A 16,572-nucleotide genomic window follows, 5' to 3' on the forward strand; every position below is an offset into this window, starting at 1 on the left:
ACAAATTATTCTAAACCTAGAACAAACACTGGCTCTTCTTGGAAACTTTCCAACACATCCACTTTTCTTCAGTGTTCTTTTTTGAATAATGATATTTTATTCTACACTTAAAATGCTTATTCATCTATATAAATTGTTTTTCACAATATGATTTTAATTTCCTTGAAGGAATAGATCATGTTTTAGATTTCTGAGCCATTTTCTTCCCTTTCTGCTCTTCAGATTTTCTTAAACCAATTGGCAAGGCTGGGATGATAAGTGGACTTGTTGATAGGCATTTGGACAGAAGCTAGACATAAGATTGAAATGGGTCAGTCACTAGGTAAAAATTCTTCAGTCCTGAATTCACCAAAAAATCCAAAAATAAGAGCACTATCATATATAGTTAGTACCTCTTTTTGGCAGATGTCTTCAAAAAAATAAAAAGAGGTGAAATGACATACAAAAAAGAAAACCAAGATGACGTATAGGGGAAAATATAAGTGCTAAGGTATCAGTGTACACTTCTTACATTAAAAGTCAAAAGTAATACTATAGAATAGCCATGATATTTTTGACTATTGTATTTAAATTTTAAAAGAGACTTAATTAACAAATACATATCTAGTGGAGTTCAATAAAATGTTTCAAATAATACTCAAGATACGTTTTTAGCATACTATATTTAATGAATAGAAACTTTTTGTAGGCATTTTTCAGCATCTTGAATTTAACATTTTCCTTTCTCCTGTGAGGAAGTTATTGTAGAACACTCTTCACTTTCCCCATCAAGTTTCTATCTGCTCATCCTGTGTTTCTTAGCTTAACTGTCTTTTTCTTCAGGAACCTCTCAACCTTCCTACTAAATTGGTCAAATTCCTTTGCTGACCTCTTTTTTATTTCCATATTTCATCTTCATAGCACTTGTCACAATATCAAATTTGCATTTATATGTATTATTCCTTCCTCTTTAATTATCAAGAAAGATTTATGTAGAGTTGGTTTTAAAACTACCTTAACTGTTTGGTAGAATTTACTAGGGAATCCATCAGGGCATGAAACTTTCCTTGTGAGAAGATTTTTAATGACAAATTCAATTTATTTAATACATAATCTGTTTCTTATTGGGTGAATTTTGGTAGTTCATGTCTTTCAAAGAATTTGTACATGTATCTATTTTTACATTTATAAGCATAAAGTTATTCATATTATTTTCTTATTATCCTTTTAGAATCTGTAAAATGTGTAGTTATGTGTCCCCACAACTTAAGCCTAATATTGGTATATGTCTTCTCTCTCTTTATTATGATCTGTCTACTAGAGAATTATCAACTGCATTGATCTTCTCAAGAACCAGATTTTGGTTTCACTGATTTTTCTCTCTAGTTTTCCTTTCCTATTTCAATTATTTTTGCTTTAATTTTTTTTAAATTTTCTTTCTTCTGCTTATTTGGGTTTAATTTGTTCTTCTTTCTCTAGTTTCTTAAAATAGGAATTAAGGTCATTATCTTAAGACATTTCTTCACTTAAACATAGACATTTAGTTTTGTAAATTCCAAGTGATAGTCCAAAAAATCTAATTGTGCATTTATTTGTATTCATTTCAAAATATTTTCTAATTTCCTTTCTTATTTCTTCCTTGATTCCTGGATTATTTGGAAGTGTGTTTTTTAGATTTCTTCTTGTGCCTGTACCAATGTTTCCTCATGTTATTTGAAGCCTAAATGTTTTCAATTGCTATGTCATGCTGACTGATTTCTTTCTTTATAAAATGACCATCTTCATCCTAGATAATATTCTTTGCTCTGAAACTTACTGTGTCTGAAATAAATATAGCTACTTCTCCTTTCATTTTATAAGTATTAGCATAGTGTATCTTATTCTGTCCTTTTACTTTAACATACTTGTCCACATATGTATATGATATTTATGTATATGTACAAGTATATGTATAGTGTGTGTAATATAAGCAGCATATAATTGAGCCATGCTTTATTATGCAAACATTTCTGACTTCAGACATGATTATTCGGTACATTTACCTTAAATGTGTTGATCACCTCTGTCAAAGTATATAATCTTGCCATTTGTTTTCCAAAGACCTGTTGTTGGTTTTTAATTTTATTATGGTACAAAAACATTTTTTACATACCTCATTTGTTCTTTGTTATTTTTTGTTTTGAGCTTTTTTATTTTGTTCTGGTTGCTTTTTGTTGTTGTTGTTTTGATTTTTTAGGTTTTTGTCTTTTGGGCCTTTGGGGTTATTTCTTATTGGCTATAGCTACTTTGTTTTGCTGCTTTAATGGTTGCATTAAATAGCAACCATTACAGTAAAATAGCAACTGATTACAATCTATGTCCAAATGACATACTCCACAATACACTTATTATTATTTTTGTTTCAACAGTTGGTTGTCAATGACATTAAAATAATAAGAACAATTTTTTTATATATTTATCTACACAATTACTGTTTTTAGTGTTCTTCATTTGTTTATGAAGCTCCATATTTTCATTTGGTATAATTTATTTTCTGCCTGAACAGTTTCTTTTAAAATTATTTCGCCTTTTGTATGTTTAAAAATGCTTATTTTTTAACAAACAGGGTTTTGCTTTGTTTTCCAGTCTAGCCTCGAATTCTTGAGCTCAAGCATCCCTCCTGCCTTGGCCACCCAAGTGGCTGGGACTACAGACATCAGCTTCCATGCCCAGCTTCATTTTTGAAGGATTTATTTCTCTTGATATAACATTCTAGACTGACAGGGTTTTTTTTTTTGTTTTTTTTTTTTCTTCCTTCTCCTTTTAGTCATTCTCCACTGTTGCCTTATTGTATTGTTCCAATGAGAAATCTGCTGTTATTTGTGTTATCTGTATATAATGTATAAATTATCTGTATAAATCTGCTGTTATCTGTATATAATGTAGCTTTTCCTTTGACTTCTTTTTATGTTTTCTCTTTATCGTTTTCAATAATTCAATTGTGATGAATTTTAATTACTATAGTTTTCTTCATTTGTTGTTGATTGGGGTTCATTGAACTTATTGAGTCTATTATTTCATAGTTTTCATTGAACTGGAAACTATCCAGCCATTACTTCTTTTTTGTGTGTGCATTTCTTCCCATAATATGCATTAGGACACTTGAAGTTGTCTCATTCCTCATAATGCTGTTTATTTTTTTAATTCTTTTTTCTCTCTGTTTCACTTTTAATAGTTTCTTTTGATGTCTTTAAGTTCACTGTTTTCTTCTTTAATGTGTATTCATCCATTAATAAAGTACAGAGCATTTTTTCATTTCAAATATTATAGTTTTTATTTCGAGATATTGAAGTTTGAGTAGTTGTCTCTTGAATATATAGAATACAGTTGGCATAACAGTTCAGTGTCCTTGACTGCTAATTCTAAGATCTGTGCCAGTTCTAGGTTAGTTTCCATTGATTGATTACTCTCCTCACTACTGATCCTGTTGTCCTGCTTTTTTGCATCGCTGGTAACCATTAATTGGATGCCATACATTGTAAATTTCACCTTCTTGAGTGAAGTGTGTGTGTCTGTATTCCTATAAATTATCCTGAGCTTTATTCTGGAATGTAGTTAAATTTCTTGGAAGCATTTGATCCTTTAGCTCTTGCTCTTATAATTTGTTAGGTAAGTCCCAAGTATTAATCATTGTAGAGCTAATTATTCCCCAGTCCTTAGGCAAGATCATCTCCACCTTATACCCTGTGAATTATGAGTGTCTTTGGTCAGTGTGGTGGGAACAGGCATTATTCATGACACTGAGTGCTGGACACTGTTCCCTGTAATTGGTTTGCATGATTCTTTTTCTAGCTTTGTGTGTGTTTTTTTACTGTTTAGTACACCTCTGAATAAAAATGTATGGTTGACTCCTCTGGTGCACAGGACCTGGCTGGCTGGCAGGAGGAAGGGGAGGAGGGGCTGTAGAAGTGAAACGGCTCTGGACCAACAGGATTGAGAGACTCCCAGGAGCCGCCTTACAGGGATTGCTGTTGACACATTGAGGGCAAATCTCAGCCCGGAGGGCACAGCTTTGCCTACGGGAAGAGAAGAAAATGGATCTCTAAGACCTAATTTTATTTCTTATTTTATTTTATTTTTTCTCTCCCTTTTTCCCTCTTTCTCTCCCCTTCCAAGTTTTATTGTTCTTTCCATTCTCCTCTATGCTATCTAACTCCCCGTCGTTCTTTCTTTTCAAGAGCACCTTCCTTCCCCTTCCCCCCAACTTTCATCCCAAGCATTACGTCCTCCATTTCGTGTAACTGTCTAAATGCAAACAGGTGAATGTTTTGAGGCCGTCTATAGTGCTCCTAAATACCTAGCTACTACCAACACCCTGATCCAATTGACGGTTAGCATCCCCCTTCAGTAGAGCAATCTTCTAAAGTAGCCAAGACATACTAACCCTTATACCTTCATAGCACCCAACATAAAGTCCTAAGAACAAAAAACAAATCACTATATGCATACAAAATCCGGAAGCCCTTTATAAATTGAATGAATCAGCTCTAAAGTACAATAAAGCCCAACATCTATAGGCATAATCTCCCACCACAAAGGAGAAACAACAGATATAAACAAAGCCAAAACAAATGTATAGGAGAAAGCAGTTACAAAGCAGTCAAACAGAGCTGGAAAGTAACGTGAACAACATGAAAAAACCAGGGAAAAAAGGAGTACAGATAATGCAGGACAACTTAAATCTACAGGAGGACCTAGAAGCATCAGAAACATGGACAGGGAAAGAAATTAAGGCATACCTAACTCAGATGGAACGGAATTTTATAGAAGACATGAGACAGCAAATCCAAGAATTGAAAGTATATTTTGAAAACCAACTAAACAAACAAATTCAAACTGCAAAGAATGAGCTTTACCAGGAGATAGAGATCTTAAAAAAAAACCAAACAGTGATTTTAGAAATGCAAGAAACCATAAACCAGATTAAAAATGCTAACGAGAATATTACAAATAGACTAGATCGAGTAGAAGTCAGAACATCAGATAATGAAGACAAAGTTTATCAACTTGAAAAGAATATAGTCAATACTGAAAAGATGCTTAAATCTCACGAGCAATCTATCCAAGAGATATGGGATCTCATCAAAAAACCAAATTTGAGAGTCATTGGGATAGAAGAAGGCACAGAGATTCAAGCCAAAGGAATGGACAACCTATTGAATGAAATAATCCTAGAAAACTTCCCAGAGATGAAAGATGGAATGGATTGCCAAATCCTGGAAGCCTACAGGACCCCAAACATCCAAAACTGTAATAGGCCAACTCCAAGACATATAATTATGAAGATAGCCAACATACAGAACAAGGAGAGAATATTAAAAGCTACGAGGGAAAGGAGGCAGATTACATTCAGGGGTAAACCAGTTAGGTTAACTGCTGATTTTTCATCACAGACTTTGAAAGCGAGAAGATCCTGGAACAATGTATTTCAAACGCTGAAAAATAATGGATTCCAACCAAGAATACTGTATCCAGCAAAATTAAGCTTCAGATTTGACAATGAAATTAAAATCTTTCACGATAAACAAAAGCTAAAAGATTTCGCAGCCAGAAAACCAGCACTGCAAAGCATTTTGGGCAAAATTCTACAAGAAGAGGAATGGAAAAACAGTGCCCAAAACCAACAGCGGGAGGTATCTCAGTAAAGGGGGAGGAAAACAACCAAAAAGTAAAAACTAGCCAAACTAAAATAAATAAATAAATAAACATGACTGGAAGTACAAATCATATTTCAATTGTAACCTTAAATGTTAATGGACTAAACTCACCAATCAAGAGACACAGGCTGGTAACCTGGATCAAAAAAACAAATCCAACAATATGCTGCCTTCAGGAGACTCATATGATAGGAAAAGACATACACAGGCTGAAGGTGAAAGGTTGGGAAAAATCATACCACTCACATGGCCCTCGGAAGCAAGCAGGAGTGGCCATACTCATATCGAATAAAATCAACTTCAAACCTAAGTTAATCAAAAGGGATAAAGAAGGACACTATATCCTGTTAAAAGGAACTATTCACCAACAAGACATAACAATTATCAATTTATATGCACCAAATAATGGTGCAGCAACGTTCATAAAACAAACTCTCCTCAAGTTCAAGAGTCAAATTGACCACAACACAATAATTATGGGTGACTTCAACACACCGCTCTCGCCATTAGACAGATCCTCCAGACAAAAGCTGAATAAAGAAACTATAGAACTCAATGACACAATCAATAACCTAGACTTAACCGACATATATAGAATATATCAACCATCATCAAGTGGATACACATTCTTCTCAGCAGCACATGGATCGTACTCAAAGATAGATCATATATTATGCCATAGGGCAACTCTTAGTAAATATAAAGGAGTGGAGATAATACCATGCACCATATCTGATCATAATGGAATGAAACTGGAAATCAATGAAAAAAGAAGGAAGGAAAAATCCTGCATCACCTGGAAAATAAACAATATGTTACTGAATGATCAATGGGTTACAGAAGACATAAAGGAGGAAATCAAAAAATTCTTAGAGATAAACGACAATTCAGACACAACATACCGGAATCTATGGGACACAATGAAAGCAGTTTTAAGAGGGAAATTCATTTCCTGGAGTTCATTCCTCAAAAAAAAAAAAAACCAACAAATAAACGAACTCACACTACATCTCAAAACCCTAGAAAAGGAAGAGCAAAACAACAGCAAATATAGCAGAAGACAAGAAATAATTAAAATCAGAGCGGAAATCAACGAAATTGAAACAAAAAAAACCATTGAAAAAATTGATAAAACTAAAAGTTGGTTCTTTGAAAAAATAAATAGGATCGACAGACCCTTAGCCATGCTAACGAAGAGAAGAAGAGAGAAAACTCAAATCACTAACATACGGGATGAAAAAGGCAATATCACAACAGACACTACAGAAATACAGAATATAATTAGAAAGTATTTTGAAACCCTATATTCTAATAAAATAGCAGACACTGAATACATCGATAAATTTCTTAAGTCATATGAGCTGCCCAGATTGAGTCAGGAAGACACACACAATTTAAACAGACCAATAACAAAGGAAGAAATAGAAGAAGCCATCAAAAGACTACCAACCAAAAAAAGCCCTGGACCAGATGGGTATACAGCGGAGTTTTACAAAACCTTCAAAGAAGAATTAATACCAATACTTTTCAAGCTATTCCAAGAAATAGAAAAAGAAGGAGCTCTTCCAAATTCATTCTATGAGGCCAACATCACCCTGATCCCGAAACCAGACAAAGACACTTCAAAGAAAGAAAACTACAGACCAATATCTCTAATGAACATAGGTGCAAAAATTCTCAATAAAATCCTGGCGAATCGAATACAAAAGCATATCAAAAAAATTGTGCACCATGATCAAGTAGGATTCATCCCTGGGATGCAAGGTTGGTTCAATATACGGAAATCAATAAATATTATTCACCACATCAATAGACTTAAAGATAAGAACCATATGATCGTCTCGATAGATGCAGAAAAGGCATTCGACAAAGTACAGCATCCTTTTATGTTCAAAACACTAGAAAAACTGGGGATAACAGGAACTTACCTCAACATTGTAAAAGCTATATATGCTAAGCCTCAGGCTAGCATCATTCTAAATGGAGAAAAACTGAAGGCATTCCCGCTAAAATCTGGAACAAGACAGGGATGCCCTCTCTCACCACTTCTATTTAATTTAGTCCTTGAAATACTAGCCAGAGCAATTAGACAGACAAAAGAAATTAAAGGCATAAAAATAGGAAAAGAAGAACTTAAAATATCACTATTTGCGGACGATATGATCCTATACTTAGAAGACCCAAAAGGGTCTACAAAGAAACTACTAGAACTAATAAATGAATTCAGCAAAGTGGCAGGATATAAAATCAACACGCATAAATCAAAGGCATTCCTGTATATCAGTAACAAAACTTCTGAAATGGAAATGAGGAAAACCACCCCATTCACAATATCCTCAAAAAAAATAAAATACTTGGGAATCAACCTAACAAAAGAGGTGAAAGATTTATACAATGAAAACTACAGAACCCTAAAGAGAGAGATAGAAGAAGATCTTAGAAGATGGAAAAATGTACCCTGTTCATGGATAGGCAGAACCAACATCATCAAAATGGCGATATTACCCAAAGTTCTCTACAGGTTCAACACAATGCCAATCAAAATCCCAACGGCATTTCTGGTAGAAATAGATAAAGCTATCATGAAATTCATATGGAAAAACAAAAGACCCAGAATAGCAAAAGCAATTCTAAGCAGGAAGTGTGAATCGGGAGGTATAGCGATACCAGATTTCAAACTGTACTACAGAGCAATAGTAACAAAAACAGCATGGTACTGGTACCAAAACAGGCAGGTGGATCAATGGTACAGAATAGAGGACACAGAGACCAATCCACAAAATTACAACTTTCTTATATTTGATAAAGGCGCTAAAAGCCTGCAATGGAGAAAGGATAGCATCTTCAACAAATGGTGCTGGGAAAACTGGAAATCCATATGCAACAAAATGAAGCTGAACCCCTTTCTCTCGCCATGCACAAAAGTAAATTCAAAATGGATCAAGGACCTAGATATCAAATCAGAGACTCTGCACCTGATAGAAGAAAAAGTTGGCTCCGATCTACACATTGTGGGGTCGGGCTCCAAATTCCTTAATAGGACGCCCATAGCACAAAAGTTAATAACTAGAATCAACAAATGGGACTTACTCAAACTAAAAAGTTTTTTCTCAGCAAGAGAAACAATAAGAGAGGTAAATAGGGAACCTACACCCTGGGAACAAATCTTTACTCCTCACACTTCAGATAGAGCCCTAATATCCAGAATATACAAAGAACTCAAAAAATTAAACAACAAGATAACAAACAACCCTATCAACAAATGGGCGAAGGACCTGAACAGACACTTCTCAGAGGAGGACATACAATCTATCAATAAGTACATGAAAAAATGCTCACCATCTCTAGCAGTCAGAGAAATGCAAATCAAAACCACCCTAAGATACCATCTCACTCCAGTAAGATTGGCAGCCATTATGAAGTCAAGCAACAATAAGTGCTGGCGAGGATGTGGGGAAAAGGGTACACTTGTACATTGCTGGTGGAACTGCAAACTGGTGCGGCCAATATGGAAAGCAGTATGGAGATTCCTAGGAAAGCTGGGAATGGAACCACCATTTGACCCAGCTATCGCCCTTCTCGGTCTATTCCCTGAGGACCTTAAAAGAGCATACTATAGGGATACTGCCACATCAATGATCATGGCAGCACAATTCACAATAGCTAGACTTTGGAATCAACCCAGATGCCCTTCAATAGATGAATGGATTTAAAAACTGTGGCATTTATACACAATGGAGTATTACGCAGCACTAAAAAATGACAAAATCATGGATTTTGCAGGGAAATGGATGGCACTAGAGCAGATTATGCTAAGTGAAGCTAGCCAATCCTTAAAAAACAAATGCCAAATGTCTTCTTTGATATAAAGAGAGCAACTAAGATCAGAACAGGGAAGAAGAGCATGAGGAAAAGATTAACATTAAACAGAGACGAGTGGGGGGAGAGAAAGGGAGAGAGAAGGGAAACTATGGAAATGGAAGGAGACCCTCATTGTTACACAAAATTACATATAAGAGTTTGTGAGGGGAAAGGGGAAAAAAAACAAGGGAGAGAATTAAACAACAGCAGATGGGATAGAGAGGGAAGATGAGAGGGAAGGGGAGGGGGGATAGTAGGGGATAGGAAAGGTAGCAGAATACAACAGTCACTAATATGGTATTATGTAAAAATGTGGATGTGTAACCGATGTGATTCTGCAACTTGTATCTGGGGTAAAAAATGGGAGTTCATAACCCACTTGAATCAAATGTATGGAAGATGATATGTCATGAGCTTTGTAATGTTTTGAACAACCAATTAAAAAAAAAAAAGACCAAAAAAAAAAAAAATGTATGGTTGACCCCCTGCAGATCTTTGGCATTTATGTGCACATTCATTTCCTCTCTTCTCCCTTGCCAGCTAAGACCACTCCCTCTCCCTCTCCTTTAGTACACTGTAATGCATACTTTATCCACTTGGACATTCAGCTTCATCTCTTTAATTTGGGGAGTCCTCCAAATTCTTTTGGATTCCTCTTCTGTGCACCATTTCCTAGAAAATCTCCATGTAGTATTCTGGGGCAATATTAGAGCTTACCTAGTTTGTTTTCTCTATCTCAAGGGCTACTGTTTTGCATAGCTACCCCTATCTTCAATGCCTTGAAGGTCACTGTTTCATATGTTTTATGTTTTCTTTTGTTTGTGTATAGAGGGGATGCAGTTGCTAGGGAAGAGTAAATCCTGTCCCTATTAATCATTCAATGAATTATATACATTATAATTGCAATTATACCAAAGAATTATATACATTAACACATCCAATTAATGTTATTGTAGATGTAGGACTTTCATATCAACAGCAGCAGGCTGAATCTCAACTACATATTTGGAAGAATAAGACTTTTCTTTCACACACTAATAAAGTAGAGCAGTGTAAGCATAATATTTTTTCAAGAAAAACTGGATTGTAATCCAATAGATACAATAAATTTTAAGTTAATGAACATACTTTCCACCCTTTCCTCAACTTACCAATTTTAATTTTGTCTTTTTCTTCAGCCATGCCTTACCCTATTTCTTCTACTTATTCTCCAGATCTTAACTTACACATCGCTTTAAAAAAAAAAAAAAAACTTTTCCTGACCCTCTAAAATAAGTAGATTCCCCAAACTGAATGTCCTTTCAGCACTCTGAATGTAGCATACCATAATATTCATTATACTTTTTAGAAGTTGTTTGCCTGTTTTCCCTGATGGGTTCACAGTTTCTTGTTCACGGCTGTGACCTCACCATAATTATAATGTGTAATGCCTAGTAAGTCCTCTATTATTTTTGTTAACTGTTAAATACAAAAGAGCACTCCTGAAGTTCAGAAATATTGTACATTACTAGCTTTTGCTTTATATTTATTATAGTAATGAACAAAGCATAATTCTAAAGGATATGGTTATTTATGGTTTCTTTAAACCATGTTTAAAAGTAGGTAAAGCTGAGGAGTGCATTAATTATTATGATGTTGATACAAGAGACATATATATATGTATGTGCATGAGTGTTTGTGTGTATGTATATGGATTTGTTTGTTTTGCTTTACAGGATGCAGAAGAATACACAGATTTGCCAGTAAGACACAATGAAGATCATATGAACAGTGAATTGGCAAAATGTCTTCCTGTTGAATTAAATCCCCATTCATTTGACAGCCCTCACACCAAAGCCCATCTCCTGCTTCAGGCGCACCTCAGTCGAGCCATGCTGCCCTGCCCAGATTATGACACTGACACCAAAACAGTCTTGGACCAAGCTCTCAGAGTATGTCAGGTATGAATGTCATTTAATGTCTACATTTTCTTCTATCATTTCTGCCCTTTTTTGCCTATTTTATGATAAAATGTGCTTGTGTTTAAAAATGTTTACTTAACATTGTTGAAAAACACATGGTGGTGAATCAAATCAAGAATTTTCAAAGGTAAAGCAGATAGAAGTACATTAAGATAACAGTTTCCAACATCCATTCAGCTGTAATCTGTTAAAGGCAAGAACTTTTCTATGCATTGAGCATATCATAATTTACAAAACAGAAGAGTCTCTTTTCCTATAGATTTTCACTCAAGATGGAGAAGACTGGCCATTAAAAATGTAAGTCAAGATGGGCACAGTGGTATATGCCTACAATCCTAACAACTCAGGAGGTTGAGGCAGGAAGATCACAAGTTGAAGGCCGGCCCAAGAAACTTTAGTAGCTCAGTGATAAAGAACTTATCTAACATGCTTGGGGCCTTTGGTTCAATGCCCAGTAGCACAAGAAAAAAAAATTTACATATGTATATGGAGAAAGAGTTTTAGATAGATAGGTGATGTATATGTATGTGTATCTCTATCTCACAGTGAAGAGAATATAGAAGAATATGGAGAGTTCCATTTTATACTGTTTTTTTCATATGATATGTAAGGACTGGCTCACTAGTAAGATGACATTTAAGATAAGAATTAAAGGAAGAGAGAGAGCCCTGGGGCTTCTGGAAAGCTGTATTACAAACACTAGGAGAATCAAGTGCCAAGTCTCTTGTGTAGAAGTTACTTGGTATATTCAAGGAACATCAGAGAGACCACTGTAAAAAGAGAGAGAAAAATGGTTAAAAATGAGGTCTGAGAGTATTAGGAGTACAGATTGTAGAGGAAATGGAATCAAAGATGATTGCAGGGCTTTTCTCCATTTTACAAGCAAAGGTTAAAGTTCCTAAGTTTTAGCTATAGTGCTGGGTGCTCATTTGTATTTCTTATAACTCCCCATACATATGCAAACATTGACTTGTTAATGAACTCAGGGGTCAGAAATGCAGATCACATAGGGAGTTTATGAACCACAATAGGGATTTTTTTTTTTTTTTTAATTTTTTATTGTTGGTTGTTCAAAACATTACAAATTTCTTGACATATCATATTCCACACTTTGATTCAAGTGGGTTATGAACTCCCACCTTCACCCCATACACAGATTGCAGAATCACATCAGTTACACATCCATTGATTTACATATTGCCATACTAGTGTCTGTTGTGCTCCGCTGCCTTTCCCATCCTCCACCATCCCCCCTCCCCTCCTCTCCCCTCCCTTGTTACTTTTCTTTATTGTTGAAAAAAACATAAGTTATTTCAGCAGCATGATTGAAGTAATTAATATATCACATACTCATTTAAAGTGTATATTGCAATATTTTTAGTATTGAACAGATATCATCACATTATATTTATACAATATTTTTGTCCCTCTATACTAAAGGAAACTGCCTACTACCCTTCTTCTGCAGTCCCAGGCAATTCTTAATTTACCCCCTTTCCCTATTTTTTCAGTTCTTTAGTTAACTCTTGCTTCCACATATGAGATAAAACATAAGGCCATGACTTTTTGAGTCTGGCTTATTTCACTTAGCATGATGTTCTCAAGCTCTATCCATTTACCTGCAAATGCCATAATTTTATTCTTCTTGAAGGCTGAGTAATAGTTCAATATGTGTATGTGTGTGTGTGTGTGTGTGTGTGTACACACACACACCACAGTTTCTTTATCCATTCATTTGTTGAAGGACATCTAGGTTGGTTCCACAGTTTAGCTGTTATGAATTGAGCTGCTATAAATATTGATGTGGCTGTGTTACTGTAGTATGCGGATTTTAAATCCTTTGGGTATATAGATCAAGGAGTGAGATACCTGGGTGAAATGGTGGTTCCATTCTGAGTTTTCTGAAGTATCTCCATACTGTTTCCATATTGGTTGCACCAATTTGCAGTCCCACCAGTAAAGTAAGAGTGTTCCTTTTCCCTCACATTCTTGCCAATATTTATTGTTGCTTATATTCTTGATAGTTGCCACTATGACTAGAGTGAGATGGAATATCAGTGTAGTTTTGATTTGCATTTCTCTGATTGCTAGAGATGTTGAACATTTTTTCATATATTTGTTGATCAGCTGTATTTGTTCTTCTGTGAAGTGTCTGTTCTGTTCCTTAGATCAGTATCTGTTGATTGGATTATTTGTTGTGTGTTTTGTTTTGTTGTTAAGTTTTGAGTTCTTTATATATCCTGGAGATTGATATTCTGTCTGAGGTGCATACGGTAAAGATGTTCTCACATTCTGCAGGCTCTCTTTTCATGTTACTGATTGTTTCATTTGCTATGTAGAAACTTTTTAATTTGATGACATCCCATTTATTGACTCTTGATTTTAGTTCTTGCACTTTAGGAGTCTTGTTAAGGAAGTCAGTTCCTAACACAATATGGTGGAGATTTTGGCCTACTTTTTCTACTATTAGGCCCATGGTCTCTGTTCTAGTGCCTAAGTCCTTGTTCAACTTGAGTTAAGTTTTGTTCAGGGTGAGAGATAGGCATTTAATTTCATTTTATTACATATGGATCTCCAGATTTCCCAGCACCATTTGTTGAAGAGGCTATCTTTTCTCCAAAATATGTTTTTGGTGCCTTTGTCTAGTATGAGATAACTGTATTTATGTGGGTTTGTCTCTGTGTCTTCTATTCTCTACCATTGGTCTACATATCTGTTTTGGTGCCAATGCCATGCCATTTTTGTTACAATTGCTCTGTAATATAATTTAAGATCTGGTATTATGCTGCCTTCTGCTTCACTCTTCTCACTAAGGATTGCTTTGGCTGTTCTGGGTCTCTTATTTTTCCAAATCAATTTCATGATTGCTTTTTCTATTTCTGTGAAGAATAGCATTGGACTTTTAATAGGAATTGCATTAAATCTGTTTAACACTTCTGGTAGTATGGCCATTTTAACAATGTTAATTCTGCGTATCCAAGAACATGGGAGATCTTTCCATCTTCTAAAATCTTTTCCAACTTCTTTCTTTAGTGTCCTATAATTTTCATTGTAAATGTCTTTCAGCTCTTTAGTGAGATTGAATCCCAGGTATTTTTTTAAGCTATTGTGAATGGGGTAGTTTTCGTAATTTCTCTTTCAGTGTATTCATCACTGATGTATAGGAACGCATTTGATTTATGAATGTTAATTTTATATCCTGCTATTTAGCTGAATTCATTTATTATTCTAGATGTTTTCTGGTGGAATTTTTGGAGTCTTCTAAATAAAGAATCATGTTATCTGCAAATACTGATAGTTTGAGTTCTTTTCCTATTTCTATCCCTTTATAAATTCAAACTTTTTAAAATAATTTTATTTATGAAAAGTTCATAAAATACTGCAAAAATATTTCCATATACCCTTTATCCAGCTTCCTAATGTTAATATTTTATTTCAGTACTGAGCCAATCCTATCACCTACTTACTTACTTAATTCAAATTTTGTCAGAATGAATTTTATCCTGCCAATGCCCTTTCTCCATTCCAGGATCCAATCCAGGATCCCATGTTGCATTTAGCTGACATATTTCCTTATTGTCTTTGTCTTTCTTGGCACTTTTGAAGAGGACTGGACAGTTATTTTGTAGATTATTCCACAGTTTAGACTTGCCTGATGTTTCCTCATAATTACATACAATTTTTTTTTCCAGGGCAAGAATACCACAACAGTGATGTCTTGCTTCTTAGTGTAGCTTATCAGGAGGCTCATAACAGCAATGTGTCCATTACTGGTGATAACTTTACACACTTGCATCTGCAAGTTTTCTCCACTACAAAGCTACTTTTCTTTCTTTTTATAATTAATTAATAAGTTTCTTGTGGAAAAAATCTCTGAGCTTATATAAATATCTTGTTGCTCGTCATATTTTCCTATGTTATTTTCAGTATTCATTGGTGATGTTTTCCTGAAACAATTACCACTATTGGGATTTTCTATTTCTGTCATTCCTGAAATTGCACTATAAAGGTGCACAAATTTATTCCACATTTATTTACTTTATTCAGTTACATAACTATAGAAAAGTAGATGTTTGTTTTATCCTATTGGTTAAACTGCCTTGCTATCATTTTTATTTTGCTTCTCAAATTGTCTCAGATTAAGATTTTCTGTGAAGACTGATTGGTAGATCTAATTTTGTGCCTTTGTTCTCATTTGGATACATGGGTACTCTTAGTCACAGAAAGTATTGGCTCAGCAGTTTTCCAAGATACAGCCCTCCTAGCGATTGAAAATAATACTACTGTGTTCATGGGACAGCAACCTGATTCTGTCCTTTATGGATGGGACTTGGTACACCACCTCTATAATTTTCCTCTGCTATCATTTTACTATGAAACCTTAGGCAGATCACTTAAACCCTGATGTCTGAGTTAAAATAATATCTTACAAGCATGAAGCATTATTAATCATTACAAAGTAAAACAATAACTTGGGAACTTGAGTAAATAAATCTTAGGATTCTCATGCTTAGTAGGTTTTCTATTTCCTTACTGTGTCATAGTGACTTAACATTAAAAATTTTTTATTCCCTTTATTTTATAGATGCATATCTTTTATTTGAGTCTCCATCTAGATTATATACTATAGATTTGAATACCCATGTTCTAAGCAATCTTTCACAAAAGGAGAACATAGTTACATTAGTAGAATTTCTCCTGGCTTGAAGTCAGGATGTACAGTATAGCATTGTCTTTGTGTCTTCTATTTCATTTCAAATTATGTATCAAGTATTTATGTGAAATAAAAGTTACTCTATCTTAATTTTTTGATTTGCTTAGAATGTTCTAATTTTGTAAAGTGCATAATTATGGAATTGATTATCCTTGCCCTCCACTTTTGATATCCTCTTGTGGTTTTGTTGTTGTTGTTGTTGTTGTTTTGTTCTTTTTAGAATATGATAATAGAGTGTTTTTGGGTTTGTTTTTTGTTTTGGATACCAGGGAGTGAACCCAGAGCTACTTAACAACTGAGCCATGTCCCCAGCCCTTTATAACATTTTTATTTAGAGACGGGATCTTGCCGAGTTGCTTAG

General features: G+C 34.6%; 1 protein-coding gene across 2 annotated transcripts in view; it reads left to right on the forward strand.

Moving 5' to 3' along the window:
* The window catches only part of Ascc3 (activating signal cointegrator 1 complex subunit 3), a 364,887-nt gene that overhangs the window by 321,626 nt on the left and 26,689 nt on the right, over window positions 1-16,572 (forward strand). For both annotated transcript variants that reach the window (XM_071613180.1, XM_071613179.1), the window contains exon 37: window positions 11,252-11,476. In XM_071613180.1, coding sequence (XP_071469281.1) covers window positions 11,252-11,476 — 225 coding nt within the window. The remainder of the gene's footprint in view (window positions 1-11,251; window positions 11,477-16,572) is intronic.

The sequence above is a fragment of the Marmota flaviventris genome, chromosome 6 (assembly GCF_047511675.1).
Source record: "Marmota flaviventris isolate mMarFla1 chromosome 6, mMarFla1.hap1, whole genome shotgun sequence".
Lineage (NCBI taxonomy): Eukaryota > Metazoa > Chordata > Mammalia > Rodentia > Sciuridae > Marmota > Marmota flaviventris.